This window comes from Macrotis lagotis, chromosome X (genome assembly GCF_037893015.1).
Source record: "Macrotis lagotis isolate mMagLag1 chromosome X, bilby.v1.9.chrom.fasta, whole genome shotgun sequence".
In the NCBI taxonomy this organism is placed as follows: Eukaryota; Metazoa; Chordata; class Mammalia; order Peramelemorphia; family Peramelidae; genus Macrotis; species Macrotis lagotis.
In genome coordinates, this window is record NC_133666.1 from 4,653,026 (window position 1) to 4,674,372 (window position 21,347).

At 44.9% G+C, this 21,347-nt stretch overlaps 1 protein-coding gene across 2 annotated transcripts; it reads right to left on the bottom strand.

Annotated features, from left to right (window-relative positions):
- Window positions 1-1,313: 1,313 nt before the first annotated feature.
- Window positions 1,314-15,164, bottom strand: LOC141498184 (voltage-gated potassium channel KCNC1-like). Of its 2 annotated transcripts, none has more exons than XM_074201166.1 (4): window positions 14,821-15,164; window positions 10,806-10,887; window positions 8,316-8,826; window positions 1,314-7,882 (listed from the first exon to the last, which is right to left on the bottom strand). In XM_074201166.1, the coding sequence occupies exons 3-4, from the start codon at window positions 8,793-8,795 to the stop codon at window positions 7,052-7,054; spliced, it is 1,311 nt and encodes a 436-aa protein (XP_074057267.1). In that variant the 5' UTR covers window positions 8,796-8,826; window positions 10,806-10,887; window positions 14,821-15,164; the 3' UTR covers window positions 1,314-7,051. The 2 variants fall into 2 exon arrangements, with proteins under 2 accessions (XP_074057267.1, XP_074057266.1); XM_074201165.1 differs by having other exon boundaries at window positions 8,316-8,829.
- Window positions 15,165-21,347: the final 6,183 nt, after the last annotated feature.

Sequence of the window (21,347 nt, forward strand, 5' to 3'; positions counted from 1 at the left end):
CCTTGAGGGACACTCATGGTTAGTGGGCATGGCTGGATGAGGATTCTGCCAAGGAGACTGAGAAAGACCGTCAGTCATGAATGAGGAGAACCAGGAGAGAGCAGTATTGTGCAAACCTAGAATAGGAGAGCAAGTCCAGGAGAAGATGATGTTCAATAGGAAAAATAGGGAAGATATTGTCTCTATATGGTCACTAAACTCCCTACAATATAGGATGTATTGAAACTAGGGATTCCAAAAATTCACAAGAGATAAAAATCGAAGAAGCTAATGATAAAAATTCATTGCTTGAGACTTTCTCTCTCTCTCTCTCTCTCACTCACACACACACACACACACATATATACATGAATATTTACAAATACATATATGGGCATATATGTACATATTTGTCTATATGATATACATAGGATAGAGACATTTAATTAAACATCCATTTAATGTTAATGTTCAAACTCTAAGCAAAACTCAATGGGAGATTTTTGTTTGTGATAGTCTCTTCAAACATTTTTGGTGTCTTTTAAAAATTAAACTTTAATTTTAAAATGGTGGGCCAGCAACATGGCATAGTAGATAAGGAATTTTCTCTGGAAACCAGAAACTCTTCCACATAAAGTCTGTGTGACCCTGAACCAGTTACTTAACTTCTCTGTGCTCAAGTCAATTATTTAGTATTCTAAGTGGAAGGAAAGGTGCCAATCTGTGTTGATAAGGGAATTTTCTCACCCAAGAGCTCCCCATACCAATGACAAGGAAGCTTCAGTTCCATTTCTTATCAGTATCATTTGTTTTTATATCTTCTTCATTTCCAAATATACCACTCTCCATCCACCACCAAAGCAAGAAAGCTCTTCTTCAAAGAAAAATAGAAAAATTCACCAAAACTTGCCAACACATCAACTATGTCTGACAGTGTATGCATTATTCTATACCCATAGTGTTCCACCTCTGCAAAGAAAGGAAAGAAGTGTTTTTTCTCAAGTCACCACCAGGGTCAGCTGAGTCCATTTAAAATTTCTTATTCTTTCTGTTTGCCTTCCTGGTTCTGTTTCCTTCAATCTCACTCTCCATCAGAGTCCTTATCATTCTCTTCTCTTTCCTGGCTTCTGTGAATCCTCTAAATTCAACATTCCTTATAGTCCATTAATATTCTTTTACATTCATTGACCACAATTTGTTCTGTCATTTCAGAAAAATGGTAGATATCTTGAGGAAAAGATAAAAAAAGAAGTAGAGATGGGCAGCTAGATGGTGCAGTGGATAGAGCACCGGCCCTGGAGTCAGGAGGACCAGAGTTCAAATCCGACCTCAGACACTTAATAATTACCTAGTTGTGTGGCCTTGGGCAAGCCACTTAACCCCACTGCCTTGCAAAAACCCAAAACAAAGAGAAGTAGAGACGAATAGAGCTTGATCATTTCAGAACTGGGCAAATGGTCAGATCCAAAGTATAGTCCTTAGTGATTTGACAGGAGGTCTCTAGTGGAGCGTCCTAGGAATATTTTTTTTTAGGTTTTTGCAAGGCAAATGGGGTTAAGTGGCTTGCCCAAGGCCACACAGCTAGGTAATTAAGTGTCTGAGACCGGATTTGAACTCAGGTCCTCCTGACTCCAGGGCCGGTGCTCTATCCACTGCACCACCTAGCTGCCCCTGCGTCCTACGAATTTGTGCTTGGCCCTGTAGTTTCTAACATTTTTATCAATAAGAGTTCATCTTACTTGCAAATGATGGTTTTTATCGTTTGTTGAAGAAGACCAAAACTACAAGTATTCCCAGTTGTAACTGATCAGACCAATACCAGATCGGAATGCTCTACCACAGGTTGGGCAGCAAATTGTCCATGTAAACACCTGGGGTGTGTACTCTAAACTTATGTAACATTTTCCTTTGAACTGCTTCCATTCTGCTTTGCTCATAGAGCACAACTCTGATGAGGGCATGCCATGCTGGGCGGTCATATGCCAGTATACCCTATGCTGCATGATACAAAAGCTGAGAGGGATAACTCATACAATGGATGACAAAGGTTCCAAAAAATTCTTGCCAGGCTAGATGGTGAGAATCAAATAAAATGAAATCTATGCAAATTAAATATAAATCAGTTTCCTCATCAATAAAATGAAGAACTTTGACTAACTGGTCCCTTTCTGCTCTTAATCTATGATCCTATGTATGACCTTGGACAAGTCATTTCAATTCTATGGGCCTCAGTATAAAATAAAGGGACTGGAGAAGGTGGTCTTGGAAGTCTCTGTAAGCCCTTAATCTAGAATCCTATGAAAGTATAACGAGGCTGAATTGGTCTAGAAGGGACATCCTATAGAGCAAGCTCAGAGGTGCTAGTCATGGTTCCAGTGATCACATGGGAGCTTCGGGGCCTGCTTCTAGCCATGTATAACTTTGGGCTAACAAGTTTGTACTCTGAGATGACAAAAAGTCTCCTTACTGCAGAGTTGGAAGAATGTATAACAATGAATTATAATAGGGAAAGGTTGGCCCCTTTACGTTTTCTATTTCTTTTTGGCTACAAATAGGTTCAAGACTGTTTTAAGCTACTTCCTGGGAAGGAATCAGGGGAAAAGGCAGTTTGACACTACCCCACCCCAGCCCTGCATCCTTGAAGCTGTACTCACATGACATCTAAATCATGTCTTACCTAGACAATCCTGACCCCTTTGTTTTTGTCTGTATTAGTTCTCCCTCAATTTTAGTCACTAAGAAGGAGACTTTTGTGAAGAGTTCCACAGATTCTGAGTCCCCTGACAAGTACTCTAGTAGTTTTATAAAAGATATCTGCTTGCAAGAGGATCGATCTAAGCCTGGTCATTTTACAAGCAGACATGTACTATAACAGTGTTTGTATAGTATAGAGACGAGGTGAAATATAAAATACCTAATTAGCAGTGCTGCAACTATTTTATGTTTGGATGAAGTTCAAGAATCAGCTTTCCAGTCAATTGTAACAGTCATCAAAAGTTATTGAATCCTGTTTTCAGTTTGTTTTTGTCAAATATACATTTGTGAGTGACCTATACTTAACATTTTTTTTTTGTGGATAGGAAGAAATTACTTCTTATGTTTGATTCAATTTATATTGAGAACTTTTTTATTCCCTTCCTTTTTTGGTGAAATTTAGATATGAACCATGACCTAAGCAATAAGTATATCATTCTTGGAGTATCAGAAGGGAAATTTAATGAACCAAAGAGTGTAGTGTTAGGGAGCCTAGTCCCCTCTCATTGGAGGTCAAATTCTCTCTGAACTTAGTTCTGAACCTAGTTCATGACACACATAGGACATAAAATAAAGTATCCTCACATCTTGCAGACTCAGAAGAAGTTTCTCAAAAACATCTTGGTTCAAAAGAGCTACCTAGGAACTAGATGAGAAAGGCAAGACCATATAGCAACTCATCTGGAAAAGACATGGGGTTTTTAAGAACTATAAACTCAATAGGAGTCAACCATATAATTTGACTGTCAAATCAATCTAATGGGAAACTGAGCTTTTTTAAAAGAAGCATGTTATCTAGGATTAGGGAGGTAATATTCCTATCACTCTGACCAGATTTGACCATATCTTTAATTCCCAGAACTGAACAAAACACTCAAGGAAGGAAGGACATTGATAAATCAGAGAAAGATCCTATGAGGATCAATTGAAGATAGAATGTTTGGAGAAAAAAAAAAGATTCAGAGGGTACATGGTAGCTATCTTCAAGTACCTGCAGGAAGTACCAGATGGAAAAAAGATTGGACTTGTTCTGCTTGGGCCCCAGAGGGCAGAACCAGAAACAGTGAAGAGAAGTTAGAAAAAGAAAATTTTAGCCTTTGATTTCAGGGAATATTTTCTAAAACAGAGTTATCTAGAAGTAGAATGAGCTGCCTCAAGAGGCAATGAGTTTTACTTCACTGGAGGTTTTCAAGCAAAGGCTGCTTGATCATTTGGATGTGGCTTGGAACAGGAGATCTTAACTGGGCTCCATAGACCCTCAGGGGATCAATTGAAAGATTTGGGGTAGTCTTTAAAAGTGAACTTTTGACATTACAATAACTTCATTTCTAGTTAATTTCCTCTGGAGTCTTACCTTTTTATTTCTGAATTTAAAAGCATTCTTCTGAGATCTCCATAGGCTTCATTAGACTGTTAAAGGGGTCTGTGACACACACAAAAATAAGAATTCCTGTTGCAAAGGATATGAGCTGTACTACTTGACTTCTGATATTCCTCCCAATAGGGAATTTGGTCATTTTCTGAATCAGTGTTACAGATAGTCCAGGTTGAGAATACCCTGATGGAGATAACATGGCCAAAGGCTAGAAATTTAGTTAACGGTGGTCTGATTCTGGCCATGCTACCAACTTGCTCATCAATTACTTTTTTTCCTTGGAACTCAGTCTTTCCATCTCTGATTCTTCCTCCCATTTCTCAGCATCTTTCCCCACTCCACCCAGGAAAGAAGAGATAGACATATCCTTGATGAGGTTCACATCACAGGAAACTAGACCTCCTTGGGGTAGACACATTGGAGGGATTTTCCATTAACTTGTCTTGTGGGCAGTAGAATGTTGATACAGAGACAGATGCAGAACTCCATCTCATGACCTCAGGCAGCCAGATCCGGGGATCCCTAGGGCTGTGGCCCTCCACTGACTGAAGACTATGACCCTTCCTTCACCTCCATCCGATCCAAACCAGTCCAATCCAGTTCAATAAGTATTTATTTAAGGCACTGTGCTAGATGCTGGGTATACAAAGACAGAAAGGAAATACTTAGTGCCCTCATGGAGTTTATATTACATTCTCCTTCTGCCCTCATGGAGTTTATATTACATTCTCCTTGGGGGAAGAGAGTACAACATGCAAAGAGATAGCTTATACATCATAATTTGAAAAGAAAGAAGAGAATACCAATAATTATGGGGAATAAGGGCTTCCCATAGGAAGGGGCACATATAGGCAGAGGTGAAGAAGCAGACTCCAGCCTCTGCCATGGTCAGAGAGGGAATGCCAAATTTGGAGAATGGCAAATGGGGTAGTTTGATTGATTCATAGTGTGTGAAGGACAGTAATGTGTAATTGGACTAGAAAGGCAGGCCAGAGTCAGATTATAAAAGTTTTGAATATGAACCTGAGAAGTTGGTGTTTTGAATCATGGTAATAGGGAGCTACAGAATGTTCTTAAATAGTTGAGTGATATAGTAAGATTTTGTCAGGCAATGTCAGAAGAGGGCTGGGAATTTGAGATTGACTCTAGTAGGCCAGGCCTTAGAAGTGACTTGGGAACGGAGCCTCAGGAGTGGAGGAGAATCTCCCTATAGGAAGTTGGTTGGTATAGTTAGAACAGCGCTACATTTAGAGTCAGCAATTTGGATTTGAATTGGGCCCAGTTATTGTCACAGATGACTTTGGCCAAATGAGTGAGAATCTGGTCCTGTAGAATGAGGGCTAGATTCCTTCTGAGGCTTCTTTCAATTCTAGACCATGTGACTGAAGCAAGAGGTTTTCTTACACAGATTTATTATTTCCCTCTTTGGGCTTTTATTTTCCAATCTATAAAATGGGAGGGTTAGAGTTGATGATTTCAAAGTTTTAACAGCTTGGGGTCTTTCCTGACCTATGCAGACAGCTCTTGATTCTGTTTAAAGATCCACCCAGTCTATAGCCTGTAATCACCTAGGCCATTGCTGATAGAATGAAGAGGGTCAGGGTTTTTGATCCAACAAGTTGACAGAAGTCTAATAGAGGGGAAGGAGCCCTGGGCTTGGGAGTCAGGAAACCTGAGGCCTCATCCTGGCTCACATTCTCATGTGAATTTGGGTGAGTTGCATCCCCTCTCTAGACCTCAATTTCATCATCTGTAAAACAGAGCTAACTCCTGCCCTACCTTCTTCACAGTGTTGACCATATGAGAGAATAGACAGGAAATGAGACCTCTCTGAGTCTCAGTTTCCTTATCTGTCAAATGAGGATACCAATATTAATAGAGACACTGGAAGGGGAACCAAATAATAGTGGCAGCACTAATGATAAAATTTAGTTTGCTTACAAAAGCTTATTCCCCTTCCTGAGAAGCACAAGGCAACTACATAAGCAATAATATGTAGGGACTTTCAGGCCCTGGGAGGGTTATGGGAAAGGGAGTGGGGTGCAGGAGAAGTGGCTGGGAATCCGCCAGAATGTCCTAAGGAGAGGTGACATTGGTAAGAATAAGATCAATGGATTTGCAACAAGAGGATCTGGGTTTGAATCCTAGTTTCTTTTGCTATGAGACCTCGAACATGGCCTTCTCTAGGTCTCAGTTACATCCTCTTAAAATGAGGTGGTCATACTAGGGTTCTTCCACCTGGAAATCCTGTGATCTTACTATGTGGATATTTCTCCAGGGCCACCCACCACCACTGACATCTAGTGTCTGTCTATAGGAACTGCACCTTCTCCCATTCTGTCTTCCGTCACCAGCTCATAAACTACAAGATGAGGACCTAGATGGTGAGGTGGGAATAAAGGTCTAGGGGCAAAGAGCCATGAAGGCCCATTCACTACCCTTCAATGAAAGTAGCTTAGGGTGATGGTGTCAGGAAGACCTGGGTTCAGATTCCACTTCAGGCACATATGGGCTGTGTGACCCTGGATGAGTCACTGGACCACTGATTGCCTTAGTTTTCTTATTTGCAGAATGAGGGGGATGGACTCGATGGCCTCCAAGATCTCTTCCTGCTCTCAGTCTATGACTATGAGGTGGTGTGGAGATGGAAGACAAATGACTCCAAGCTACAGATACCCGCCCACCCCCCCAAAAAGCCCTAGCAATGTCACCGTGGGCCTGAATCTGCCCCTGGCTGCCTTGGGTCTGAATGGAGCTGTAAGACTGTTTTATGAAGCAGGAGAAGGGTAAGGGATCATCTAGTGATGTTGGGCCTGGAGTTGGGTGGGCAGGGACAGGGAGACAGGTGGTCTTCCTGTGAAGCTTTCCTTGGGGTACAGAACTAGTCAAGGCAGGCCCCTGGGGTTCGATCCCACCTCCCTGAGGGGCCTGGGGCCTGGCCCATCACAGGGTTCCACTGGGCCTCAGCTTCTGACGGGCCAGAGCGACAGCATAGCAACGCTGAAAGCGGACCAGGAGGATGGGCACCAGGAGCACGCTGGTCAGCATGCCTGCCATAGCTGTGATAGCGGCTGTGACCTGGCCCAAGGCAGACATGGGGTAGATGTCCCCGTAGCCCACAGTGGTGAGAGTGATCACTGTCCACCAAAAGCAGGTGAGGATATCAGCAAAGTGTACCTCACTCTGCCCCTGGCCATGCCCAGTGCCCAGCAGCTCCCCATAGAGGAAGAGAGAACCGAACAGCAAGATCTCTCCAGCCCAGAGCAGGAGTAGTAGACCTGCCTCCCTCCAGGAGGAGCGCAGTGTGTGAGCTAGCACCCGCAGAGCCAGCGGCTTCTCTACCAGCCCCAAGAGGCGACCCAGCTTTAGCACATAGAGCACCCTCAGGGCCCCCAGCACCAAGCAGAGGCGGGGGTGACGCTCTGCCCGCCGGCCCACAGCCAGCTCCACCAACACAGGAAAGAGGGATGCCAGGTCGATAAGGGTCATGGGACTGCGCAGGAATTTGACCTTGTTGGGGCAGGAGATGCTTCGAGCCAGTAGCTCAGCCCCAAACCAGAGCACACAGAGCAGTTCCAAGTAGAGAAGGTGGGGGGCCCGTTGGTATACCAAGCCAGGGCTTGGGGCCTGAGGTGGGGGCAGGCCCTCCTTCTCACCATCCCAGGGCTCCAGGGGCCGAAAGTTGGACGTGAAATAGTCCAGCTGCACCGAGGTTTCTTGGAAGAAGATGACCAGGACCCCCAGCAGGAAAAGCATGGACAAAAGGGCAGCACACTGTTGGGGGGGGAAGAAAGTGGTCAGGAGCCTCCCAGCCATCACCCCCCACTCCCACTGGGAAAGCTCCAGCCTCCACCTTCCCAGACACGTTCTATCTGGCTCACCTGGCTTCTTTACTTAAAAGCTGCTTCAGCACCCCAAGCTGCACTGGGAAAAAGTAGCAGAAAGAACGGAGCAGAGAAGCATAGCCTATCAGGTCAGAAGAAGAGAATAGCAGAGCTGGAGAGGTCATTAGGGGAGAGAGAGAAAGAGAAAGAGTAGAGAACATTAGAGTGGGCAGGTCCTTAGAGCAAAGGATGGTGGAACTAACTGAGAGGGAACTGTGAGAGCTGAAGGATAACTCCAAGGGAAGGGATAGCATCTGCATCCCAGAAAGGAATGAGGTTTGGAGAATGGGGACTGACAAAAAAGGAGGGGCCTAGAGTGTTACCTTGCCTGCTAGTGAGGAGCAGGGCTGGTTAAGCAGAGTCCATAGCCATGGTTTCCAGGTACCCTGGGCCCTGGTTGAGTTGGGACTCTCAATGGGTCCCAGCAGGCCTTGTTCTTCGCCCAGCTCACTCTCTTCCCAGGCATGGAAGTCCTCTGCTCGTCCGTCACCTCCGCTGAGCTTCAGCCAGCAGCAGGGGGCCAAGGGGGCATCAGCCAGACCCCAGAAGGCCAACTCTTCCTCCAGCACTGCCCGGCATATATCAGGGGGGCAGTGCAGCTGGCGTGTTCGATAGTAGCCCAGGACATAGCCAAAGAGGTGGGGGCTGCGGTCAAAGAAGACCTCTCGGGCCAGAGTGCCACCCATGGGGGGCTCCGTCAGTTGGTAAAGTCTTGTCCCAGGGAAGGCCCGCAGAGTGCTGTGGTATGTCTCATAGCGCACGCCCCCCACATTGAGGACCAGCCTCTCTCCTGAACCCTCCATGACCTGCCTGCCTGGCTGGCTCCACTTGGCTCTGCTGGTAAGAAGAAGAAATGAACCGTTAGGATTGGCTCCCCACCTCTGCCCCTCCTGTCTTATCACCCAGTAGGTGGGAAACAGAATTCCTGAGAAGGGAAATAGTTGGAGCAAGGGAATGAGCATGGTGAAGAGAGCGTGGATTCAGAAGACCTACTCTTCACTGGCTTCCTATTCTAGTTTTGCCACTATGCTACCTGTAGGACCTAGGATAAGTCACTTTCCTCTGGACCCCAATGTCCATTTCATAGCTAGAAAATGAGGGAATTCAACTCAATGACCTCTTAGATCCCTTTCAACTTTGTATTCTATATGCAAAGGTTTTTTTCCAGTTATAATCTCATTCTCATTTTGCATTCTAATCTCCCTCCCCCTATCAACAGAATTAGGAAGTTTCAGCTTGAGAAGACCTCAGTGACTAGGCAGTCCAGTCCAGAAAAGAATTATCTCCAGAAACCCCCTGCTCCCACCCCCACCACCCCTGCAACGGTCATCCACTTTTGCTTGAAGATTCCCAGTGAAGGGAAATTCATTGCCTCTGAATGATTTCTGCTTTTTCAGAACAGAACACAAGAACCCAGATACTTTCTGACCCAGGCACAGTCCAGAGGGATCATTACCTCTTTATTCTTGGAAGATATGTTCCTCTTCATGTAGCCTAAGTTCACCTTAGATTTTGGAGAGATACATCATAGAGTTGACTCAAAATGACTCAGTCTCCAAGTATTGGACAGTGCAGGTGAATGGGGATTATTCAGAAATCTGCCAAAGTCCTTTTACCTTTCAGAAGGCATTCAGTGGAATGTTTGAGGGTTTGATGCTACTAGAATTGGTCAAGTTCTGGTGAACTTTTTGAATATTATACATTTCATGTGGTAGGTGAAAGAAAGGTTGCTTTGTATCTGGTACTTATATATGAAGTACTTTGTAGGAGTTGAGAACCCTTTTACCCACATTTGGGCAATACTTAAGAGCCCTAGTGCACTTTATTCAGATTTCTTTGGAATCTGGTGTTGTCTGATTCACCAACTTGTGAAATTTATTTTTTGAACCCAGTGTAAGGCTTTACATTTATCCATATACATTTTATATTATTGGCACCCAGGCGGTACATTGGATCAAGTCCTGGGTTAAGAATCAGAAAGTCTCTGGGGGCGGCTACATGGTGCAGTGGATAGAGCACCGGCCCTGCAGTCAGGAGTAACTGGGTTCAAATCCGGCCTCAGACACTTAATAATTACCTAGCTGTGTGGCCTTGGGCAAGCCACTCAACCCCATTGCCTTGCAAAAACTTAAAAAAAAATCAGAAAGTGTCATCTTCATGAGTTCAAATCCAGCCTCAGGCAATTGTTGGCTATGTGACCCTGGGCAAGTCACTTCACCCTGTTTAACTCAGTTTTTCATCTGTAAAATGAGTTAGAGAAGACAATTCAAACCACTGTGGTATCTTTTCTTTCTTTTTTTTTTAGAGGGTTTTTTTTTTTTTTTTGGCAAGGTAAATGGGGTTAAGTGGCTTGCCCAAGGCCACACAGCTAGGTAATTATTAAGTGTCTGAGGCCGGATTTGAACCCAGATACTCCTGACTCCAGGGCCGGTGCTTTATCCACTAGGCCACCTAGCTGCCCCTGGTATCTTTTCTAAGAAAACTCCCAAAATGGGATCACAAAGACTCAGACACGACTAATCAACAATGACAACAAAATTTTATATTATCATCTTTGACTCACTTCCTCTCTCTTGGATCTCCAAATCAGAATACAATGGAGTCAGGGAGAAATGGATTTCTCCCTCTTCTGTCCGGGAACAGAAAATGATGACTTACAGGAGAGGCACATGACAAGTGACCAAGTGAGTCTGAGAGGGGAGTTCCTGGACCTCAAGTTACAAGCTGCCTTCTGCCTTTATCTTTCCTTTTCTGGGCACAGATCAAAGACCAGCAACCTGAAGGGCAAATATGCCTAACCTTGGAGTTTTTACCTTGTGAGCAATCCTGTGTTCAAGAGTTTCCAAGTTGTAGAGTTTTCCAAGTTCTTAAGTTTAAGAGTCAGGGATCAGACTCCTAGAAGGAGAAAACATCTTTAACAGAGTACTTGGAGAAGGAAGGTCACCTCTGGCAGGAAGACTCAGTCATATCACGGAGTCCACAAGTCTGAACCTTTCCAACCATCAGTAATAATTGCTTGGACAGGACAGACAGAGTGTGAATGGGGAGTATGTGTTCAGCAGTCCATCCAAGTGCCTCTACTTTCAGGCAGAGTCTATCAGAAAGTCATTTATATCTCATACATTTTCTGGGGTGAGGGAAATAAAGCCATTCTCATACCCAAAACCCATCTCATAGATTGCACGCATATAGGAGTTGTGGACCCTGCTTGAGGAATCCTAGGCAAGAGCCATATCTAATCTTCAGATTTTCCCCTCAATCTAATGCTAAGAGTGAAAGTACAAGCAAAAACCAAAATCCAACCCCTTCGGGATGGGCCCTGAGCATCAGGAATGAGGTCAGTCTGGAAGGACAAGAAGGAGTCAGTTTTCTAGAGGCAGAGTCTGGCTGAGGACTGGGATTAAAAGTCAGGCAACTAGATGCAAAGCCCACCTTGGGCATCTATAACGAGGATTTTCTTGGGCAAGTTCTGTAAAACAGGGATGATTCTACTGTTGCTACTTCTCTTCAAGGTTGTTGTGAGGGATTTTCTTTTCTAGTTCATTTTATAGCTGAGGAAACTGAGACAAATAAGGCGAAATGACTTGCCCGCAGCCAGTAAGTGTATGAGATGACATTTGAATTTAGTTCTTTCTGACTCCAGAACGGGGGAGCTATCAACTGCAGTGCCATCTAGCTACCCCACAACCTCCCCACCCACTTACTAAAGGCAGTTTCCACCTCCCCTCCAATTCTATAACCAGGAAACAGAGACTCTGAACCATGAACCAACTCTTGTATTATTCTTGAATGGGTTGTGACAAATTTATTTATTCCCTGTGGACTGACTTAGTTGCAACTCTCCTAACCAAAGTGGCCCTCCAAGGTTATCACTTCCCTGTGGGTGTGTTGCCTCCTTGTCAGAATGTTACAGAACAGACTGCCTTCTGTGGGGGGTGGGGGGAGAAGCGAGATTAGGAGAAAATTTGTAAAATTCAAAAATAAATAATGGGGCGACTGGGTGGCGCAGTGGATAGAGTACTGGCCCTGGAGTCAGGAGGACCTGAGTTCAAATGTGACCTCAGACACTTACTAATTACCTAGCTGTGTGGCCTTGGGCAAGCCACTTCACCCCATTTGCCTTGCAAAAACCTGAAAAAGAAAAAGAAAAAAATGAAAAATAAATGAAAAGTTGTTTTTTTTTAAAAAGAATGTTATGGGACATTCCATGGGCAGGATTTGTCCTTGATGTTGTATTTGTATCCCCAGTGTCTAGCAGAGTGCCTGACCCCTAGTCAGCACCTAATAAATGCTTTTGAATTCATTCATTTGGGTTATAAGATTCCTTCTTGTTCTAATGTTCTGTGTTCTAAGCTTTCTTCTCACTCACTATGTTCTCAGCTCCTTACCAGCTCCTTCTTTATTCCAAATTACCTTCCAGCTCTGACAATCTAAGAAATCCGCCTGGGGGTAGATCTGGGACAGAAGCCAAAGGGGGGGTAGACACTTCCCAAGACAGCACAGCCCGGACCTTGGCCCTGAACCTCTCTGGGCTCCTGGAGCCTCAGCGGGGAGCTCCTTGACGGCCTTGGTTAGGAGGTTCCAATTTGCAGGGAAAGGGGTGGGGAGGGGGGCACTGCATAGCTCTGAGGAGGGCTTCTCATCTCAGAAGAGGGTGTCCAGGAGGGGATCCCAGGGATCGTTTTTACCCAACCCCTTGCTGGATAGAAGAGAAAACAGAGCTTCTCCCATAGTGGTCCTTGGAGGCAGTGAACCCCCATTATGTAAAGGAGGAAAGTAAGTCCCTGAGGGGAGCAGTGAACACCAACACGGGCTTTTTAGTTACTAAACTGCAGAGGAGGAACTAACCAGGCCCCAGGGTGGGCAGGATAGGGAATTTGGGAGAGCAAGGAAGCTTTCTAATCCTGAATGAGCTTTCCGAATAAAGAGAGAGAGGATTTGGGGTTTGGGGGTCTCTCTCTCTGTGTGTCTCTCTTCCCCCCTCTCCCTCTCCCTCTCTTTCTCTCTCTCTCTGTTTCTTTCTTTCAATCCCTGTCTCCAACTGTCTCTTACTATCACTGTCTCTCTGTCTTTCACTGTGTCTGTCTGTCTCTATCTCTTTCTGTCTTTTTTTTCTCTCTCTCTCTCTCTCTCCCTCCTCCTCTTCTCCTCTCTCTCATTCTCTCTTTCACTTTCTCTGTCTCTTTCTATGTGTTTCTGTCCGTCTCTATCTGTCTCTTTGCCAGATCTCTGAGGAAAGCTGTAGACTTTCAGAGCTTGGAAAGGATTCTCAAACGTCAATTATCAGATCTGGGAAGGATCTTAGAAGCAAGAATATCAGCCTTAGGAGAGACTTCAGAACGTAAACCATAAAACAAAATCCTCCAGCTGGAAGGGATAGCAGAACTTAAAATGTCAGAACTAGGAGGAACCTCAGAACACACAGAATATTCTAGCTAGGAGGAAGCACAGAACACAAAAAGTCTGAGCTGGTAAACTTAGAAGAACCTTTGAACAAAGCATGTCAACTCCGGAAGGGATCTTAGAACTTAGACTGTGAGAAGAAGACAAAATGTTTGGGCTGGAAGAAGTTGTAGAACATAGCATATTAGTGCTTTAGAGTTAAGAACGGCAAAGTCGCAAAGAACTCTAGGACAAAGACTGTTCGAGAAGGACCCAGGTTGGAAGGGTCTTCAGAGAGCGCCCCACCTGCCTCCTTCATGGAACACAAGAGAAAAAGGGGATCTGGGTACATCCACCTAGGTGGGGGTCACCCAACCCTTCCAGAAGGCGCTTCTGCAGGGGAGTCACCCTCGGCATCCCTGGGCGTCTGCAATCTGGGAGTGCTTTGGAGGAGACTCCTGTTGAGGCTGCAGGAGCTGCTAATCCTCTAGATAGGGCTGTAGCAAGGGTGCGGTCAGGTCAGTGTGGCTAGGGCTCTATGTTGGGCACAGCACCCAGAAGTTGGGAAGGGAAGTCTGCAGAGATGCCCTCCCTGCTGCTCCGAACATCCCTCCTTCCCTCGCCATTGCTCAACTGGAAGCCAGTCAAAATGCCCCTGCCCCAGAATTGGGGGGGGGGGTGCTAAATCCTGGTGACAAGGGAGCCGAGTGGGTAGATGGGTAGACTTGGGGAGTGCCTAAGAATTTGGGGCCAGCCAGGGCCAGAGGAGCCCTGAGGAGGGGGTTAAGTGAAGACAGGGGCTGGGAGGGCTGCCACCCTGCTGGATACCGCAAAGCTGGCCTCTACCCGGCTTCCAGGATGCTACCAGCAGCCCCTGACCATGCCTTTCGCCGAAGAAGGACTCAAAGGCAGGGTGGGCCGGGGCTGAGGCAGAGGGGGTCCTAGGGGTTTGGTCCAGGAGAGGCCCCCCCAGGCTTTATTTCACTCAAGCCATTGCTTGATGGAAGAAAAAACGGAGACCCCAGCGGGGGGGGGGGGGAGAGGGGGGGCAGCTTGCGGAGCGCCTCGCCGCTGGCAGAACTAGGGCTCAAACCCCAGGACAAGGGGCTGAGAGACTGAGGGAGCTTGGCGAGCATTCGGACAGAGCACTTCCACGGGTAGATGGAGGAGAGGCTCAAGTGGATTGGCCACGGTCACCCAGGTGGGAGCCGGCAGGCGCCCATGAGCCCCCCATGCACTCTGCCCATGCTTGCTACCCCAGAGCCGGGCCGGTGGAGAGAGCAGGGCAGCAAGCAGCCAACAAAGGAGGGCTGAGCGTGGCCCTGCGGAGAAGCCCTCCACTCCAGCAGCCTGCCTTGGCCCCAGCACGGGCCCTTAGTCCTGACCGGGGCCCCTGCTGCCAAGGGGCCCCGGCCTCCGGCTCCCCCCAGCTGCCTGCCCGCCTACCGTGCGCCTAGGCTGGGCTCCCGGGTGGCTGTGCCCAGGAGCTCCTCTGGAGCTGTCCTCTGTCGGGGCGGCCCGCAGGAGTGAGTCCAGGGCCTCTCCTGGCTGCAGATGCGGGGGCTGCACGGGCCCTTCCCCTCATTAGCTTTGCAGGCTCCCCCGCCCCTGCCAGCCCGGGCCGGCTCCTCCGCTCCTCCTTCCTTCTGAGCACAGGGAGGGGGAGAGGCGGCTGGGGGGAAAACAGGAAGTTAGGTGGTCAGGCTGCGGGCCAATTCACAAGACTGGAAATTTGGAAGGAGAGAGCCCCCATGGCTGCTCCTTCCCCCGCCTCGGGCCCTGGACAATGCGCTCAGCAGCCGCCTGGGGAGGGGGAGAGGAGAGGGGAGCCGAACGTGTTCCAGGCCAGATGTGCTCCCGGCCCCAGCCAGCTGTTGCTGCCCACTCATCTTTCTTGCTGGTTCCGCGGGGATTAGCCCTGCTCAGAGAATAGGCTGTTTGACTCGGGCTTGTGCTGACGTTGGCTGAGGCCCCGGTCTCCCGACACAAACCATGCGCCCCCTTCCTCCCCCTTCTTCTGGACTTTGGGGCTGCCTCAAGCCAGTTCTCTTGCTCTGACTTGGGGGGGGAGGGGCGGGACTGGCCAGGCGGCCGAAGGTTCCAGTGTCGACTGGTGCTCCCACCCTCACGGCGGAAGATCAGAGGGGAGGGGGAAACTGGCCTGGAGCCCCCTCCAGGGTTAATCCACCGTCCAGACATTCCCTCTCACCCCCCTCCTTCCCCAGCACCAGACTGGAAACTTCCAGAAGCCCTAAATCTCAGATTTCCGAGGCACCTCCAGAGTCCTACCTGAACAGGAAACTTCTCTCCAATCATCCCATTGAATAGTCATGGAACCTCCACATGACCTCCCAGGAGGGGCGTTCCCTCCCTACCCCCACCTTGTATTTTTAAAATCGATGTTTGGGGGATCCCTTCTGCTTGTACAGCAAGTCATTTCCAGCTTCTCCCTCGATCCCATCAACCACCCACCCAGTCAATAACCACTTTATGTGAAAGGACTAACACGCGTCAGGCCCTTTGGATGCTTTGAAAACACACACACATTCTGATCAAGAAGGCACCACATGCGTGTGATTGCATGCGTCTAGAAATATAATTAGATACTGAACAGATACAAACTGAACTGAAGGAAATGAGGCCGGGGAGGGGAGGGAAACAGCACTGAAAACTGATCTAAATCTCTGATCCTATGGGAAGAAGAGGAACATGTAATAAGACTGGAAAGGTAAGTTGTGAAGGGCTTTTTGATGTCAAATAGAAGCATTTCTATGTGATTCTGGAGCCAATAGGGAGCCATTAGAGTTTTCTGGGAGGAAGAGGGACATGGTCAGATTTGTACCATAGGATTATCATTTTGGCAACTGGATGATGAATAAAGTTAGAAACTATACACAGGTGACTTTGGGCAAGTTGCCATATCTCTCTAGGTCTGTTTTCTCATCTGTAATATTCAAGGTTGGACTAGATGAACTCTAGTGGTGATGATGATGATGATTATGGTAATGCTGGTGGTGGTGGTGGTGCTGATAATAATAATGATGATCATTCTAAGAAAAGAGAGTCTAAGAGAGATCCTTATGTAGCATCACCACTGACAGGGTGAGATATGGGTGAAGATACAGCAAAGGAGACACAGGAGAGGTCACAGAGGTAAGAGGAGAATCAGGAGAAACCAGTGTCCTGAAAATCTAGAGAGAAGGAGAAGAGAATGATCAGCAGGCCCAAAGGCTGAAAAGAGCCCAAGGAGAAGGAGGATTGAGAAAAGGATATTGGATTTAACCATTAAGAGATCACTAGGGGGCAGCTAGGTGGTAATAATTACCTAGCAGTGTCGCCTTGGGCAAGCCACTTAACCCCATTGCCTTGCAAAAAAAGAGATCACTGATAACTTTGGATAAAGAAAGTTGAGTGAAGAGGTTGGGAACCAGATTCCAAGGTCAAAGGAGAGAAAGTTGGGGCAATGTCAGCTTTTCCCTCAGAATTTGATAGTGAAAGTAAGGAGAGATATAGGACAATATCTTGAGTGGATGTTAGGGTCAAGTGGATGTCTCTGAAATAAGGGGAAACCCTGAAAACAGCAGATTGGAAGACATTGAGAATTCCAGAAGAGGGGATGATTGCATATCTGGAGAAGATAGGCACAATTAGATTGACTTTGTCCAGGAGAAGAACCATCTCTTCATCAGAAACTGGGATAATGGAGGAGAGAATGGGTCATTGTGTCAAGGTATTATGAGAAGTAGAGTAGGAAAGAAAAGGGACTTCATGGAGAATCATCTCTAATTTGTCAGGCAAGTATGAAGTAAAGCCCTCAGCTGAAAGAATAACGGAAGGGGAGAGAACTCTGCTCCACCAGAGAGAGAACTCTGCTCCACCAGAATGAGTGTGGAGTGAGGAGCACTGGCCACAGAATCTGCAACGAGAATTGGGAGAAACCAGCCTGCAACCCTAGAGACGGTAAGGGAAGTCTACAGAGATTTCTCTGCTCTCCCTGGGGTAGACTTCTGCTGTTTGCCTACACTCAGGTATTGCACTTTGGGCTTCCATACTAAATTGCTAAGCTGGATTCTTCCTTATAGCTCCAGGACAGAGGAAAGTACAGGGACCATCTACATATCAAAGCACAGGCAAGAGAGCATAAGATCTTGGAGGAATAAAGGTGCCAGTGGGGTGTCCCCTCCAAACCCCCCCCCCCACCAAACCTTGGAAGCGCTGTCCGGGGCTGAGAAAATGAGTAAACAACAGAAAAAGAAGAATCTGACCATAGAGAATTACTTTAATACCATGGAAGATCAAAACACATTACTCAGATGATGACAAAATCAAAGCTTCCATATCCAAACCCTCCAAGAGAAATAGAAAATGGGCTCAGACTATGGATGAGCTCAAAAAAGAATTTGAAAAGCAGTTAAAGGAGGTAGAGGAAAAATTGGGAGGAGAAATGAGAGCAATACAGAAAAAATCATGAAAACCAAATCAATGGCTTGGTGAAAGATATACAAAAAAATACTGAAGAAAATAATGTGTTAAAAACCAGTTTAGGCCTAATGGAAAAAGCAAAACAAAAGGCAAATGAGGAGAATGCCTTAAAAAGCAAAATTGGTCAGCTGGAAAAGGAGATAAAAAAGCTCTCTGAAGAAAATGAGTCTTTCAAATGCAAAATGCAACTCAAGGAAGCTTATGACTTTGCAAGAAATCAGGAAGAAATAAAACTCTTCCCCAAAAGCCAAAAATTAGAAGAAAATGTGAAATATCTCATTGGACAAACAACCGACCTCAAAAACAGATCCAGAAGAAATAATTTAAAAATTATTGGGCTATCTGAAAACCACAATCAGGAGAAGAGCGTAGACTTCATTTTTCAAGAAATAATACAGCAAAATTGCCCTGAGATCCTAGAAGCACAGGGTAAAATAGAAACTGAGAGAATTCATCAGTCATCTCCTGAAAGAGATCCCAAAAGAAAAACTTCCAGGAAAATTATAGCCAAATTTCAAAACTCCCAAATCAAAGAGAAAATTCTAAAACTGCCAGAAACAAACAATTCAACTACTGAGACTCCATAGTCAGGATTACACAGGATCTGGCAACATTTACATTAAGGGTTCTTAGGGATTGGAATATGATATTCCAGAAGGCAAAAGATCTTGGTTTACAACCGAGAATCAACTACCCAGCAAAACTGAGCATCCTCTTTCAGGTAAAAAGATGGATTTTCAATGAAACAGGGGACTTTCAAACTTTTCTATTGAAACATCCAGAGCTGAACAGAAAGTTTGATCTACAAGTACAGGACTCAGGTGAACCATAGAGGGGGTGGAAGAGAAGGACTAACTATGAGTAACTTGATAATGTTGAACTGTTTGTATTCCTGCATGGGAAGAAGATACTGATAACTCATAAGAACTTTCTCATTTATAAGAGCTGTTAGGAACATATATAGACAGGACATAGGAAGGAACAGAATATAATGGTACAATATAGTAAAAAGATGGAGTCGATGGGTGATGAAGGAAAGTACTGGAAAGGAGGAAAAGGAGAGGGAGAAGCTAAGAAATTTCACATAAGAGACAAAAAAAAAGCTTTTTCAGTGCAGTGGAAAGGGGGTAGGTAAGGGGGAATGAGTGAACCTTCATTCTCATCAGAAATGGCTCAGAGAAGAAGTAACATACACAGTTAATAGGGTGAGGAAACCTATCTTACCCAAGAGAAAAATAAGAATAAAGGGACAGGATAAGGGGGAATGGGGGGAGGGAAGGGAGGAATAGGGGATAGAATAGAGGGAAGATCAGGGAAGAAGGTACTCTGATCCAACACACTTTTGGACAGGGTCAGGATGAAAGGAGAGAGAGAGAATAGAATAAATGATTGTAGGGAGGAATAGAGTGGAGGGACAGCTAGTAATAGCAACTAACAATATAACAATAACAACTAAAAATATTCAAGCCACTTCTGTGGTGGACTTCTGATAAACAAAGCAGCTCACCCCAGAGACAGAGCCATTGGAATCTGAACACAGACTGAAATGCAATTTTTCTCTCTCTCTCTATTCTTGAGATTTCTCATCTTCTTGGGGGGGGAGGATTTATACTTACTCTTATAACACATTCAATTTACATCAATGTATGGCATTGAAACAATATAGAGACTGTCAGACAGCCTTCTGTGGTGGAGGGAGGGAAGGGGGGAAATTGAAGAATTCAGAGTCTTGCAAAAAATGATGGATACACATTACTATTGTATATAATTGGAGAACAAATAAAATGTTAAAGTAATATATATATATATATATGTATATATGTATATACATATATATACATACATACATATATATATATTATACCAGAAAAGAAACTGAACTTTGCACATAGCAAGAATAAAAAAAAGAATAATGGAAGGGAGCTACATGGGAAGTTTGAAGAGAAAAGAAAGGTTGAAATAATCACTATGGGGCAGGGATGTCAAATGCTCCCAAGTGCTGCCCAAATTAGATTAAAATGTAATTAGATAATATTTAAATAGAAATACAATAGAACATAAATAAGGTTAATATGCAGCCTGCAGGGATCATTATGTACAGTTTAGTGATCTCTGTTTCTAGTTAAGAGATAGCTAGGTGGCTCATTGGATAGAGTACTAGGCCTGGAGTCAGGAAGAACCAAGTTCAAATTTTATTAGCTTTGTCACCCCAGGCAAGTCACTTAACTTCTGATTGCCTTAGTCCACTGGAGAAGGAAATGGCAAGCAATTCCATTATCTTTGCCAAGGAATCCCCATTGATAATATTGGTGTGCTATGGGATCACAGACATTCAAGATACAACTAAAACAACCAAACAAAAAAGTTTTTATTTGAGTTTGACAAAACTGAACTAGAGCATCAATAAGGAAGGGTAGAATTACCTCGCTGAAGTGAGGGTCTAGTTCATTTTAGAAAACAAATGTTCTCCAGCAAGGTTTAGCAGCAGACAAAGAGGAGTGGGTGATGGGAATAATTCCAAGTTGTAGTTTGTCAAGGCCAGGCAGTGATAGGACACAGAGGCAAGGGATTTGAGAATAGAAGATGGTGTTACTTTGAACTGGTTGATTGGGTCAATACTGGGAAGGGAGAAGACTGAAGAAAAAGCAAGGAAAACTGACAAAGTGCTAGGATATGGCAGGATCTTCTCTTGGGACAAAGAAAAACAATTAAGCACAGTGGATGTTATATCTGTCCTGGAGTCAGGAGGATCTGAGTTTAAATGTGGCTTCAGACAGTTGATACTTACTAGCTGTGTGACCTTGGTCAAGTCATTCAACCTAATTGTCCCATAGAAACAACAACAAAAACAATTAAGAAAAAAAATGCAGCACAGAAGTTAATCAAAGTATACAATATTCTGCCCTTCCCCCCACCCCATGCACTTCTCTGCTATGAGGGGGGTTGTATTTTATTATTTCTTATTCAGGACTTTATTTTCCTCTTCTTACTCAGAATTTACTTGTCTTTTTAATTATCTTTAATTTACATTGTATTCATATTTAGTGATCTTTAATTTACATTGTAATCTTATATATATATATATTTTTTTTTTCCTCTCTGTTCCATTTATTTTACTTTGCATCAGTTCATATAAATCTTTCCATGTTTCTCTGTACTATCCATATTGATAATTTTTTATTGAACAATAATCTTTTATTGCATTCATATACCATAGATGGTAGAGGGTTTTTTAAAGCTATTCCCCAGTTGATGAACACCTACTTTGTTTGCAGTTTTTTGCTATCAGGGAATGTTGCTTATGAATATCTGGGAATTCATTGGACCTTGGTTTCTGTCTTTGAGCTCCTTGGAGTCTATTCTCAGCAGAGGGATAGTTCAGTCAAAGAGTATGGTCAGTTTCACAGAAATCCAGAACTATCAGGCCTCTTTCCAGATTCACCAACAATGCATAAATGTGTCTGTCTTCCCACAGCCCCTACAACGATAAC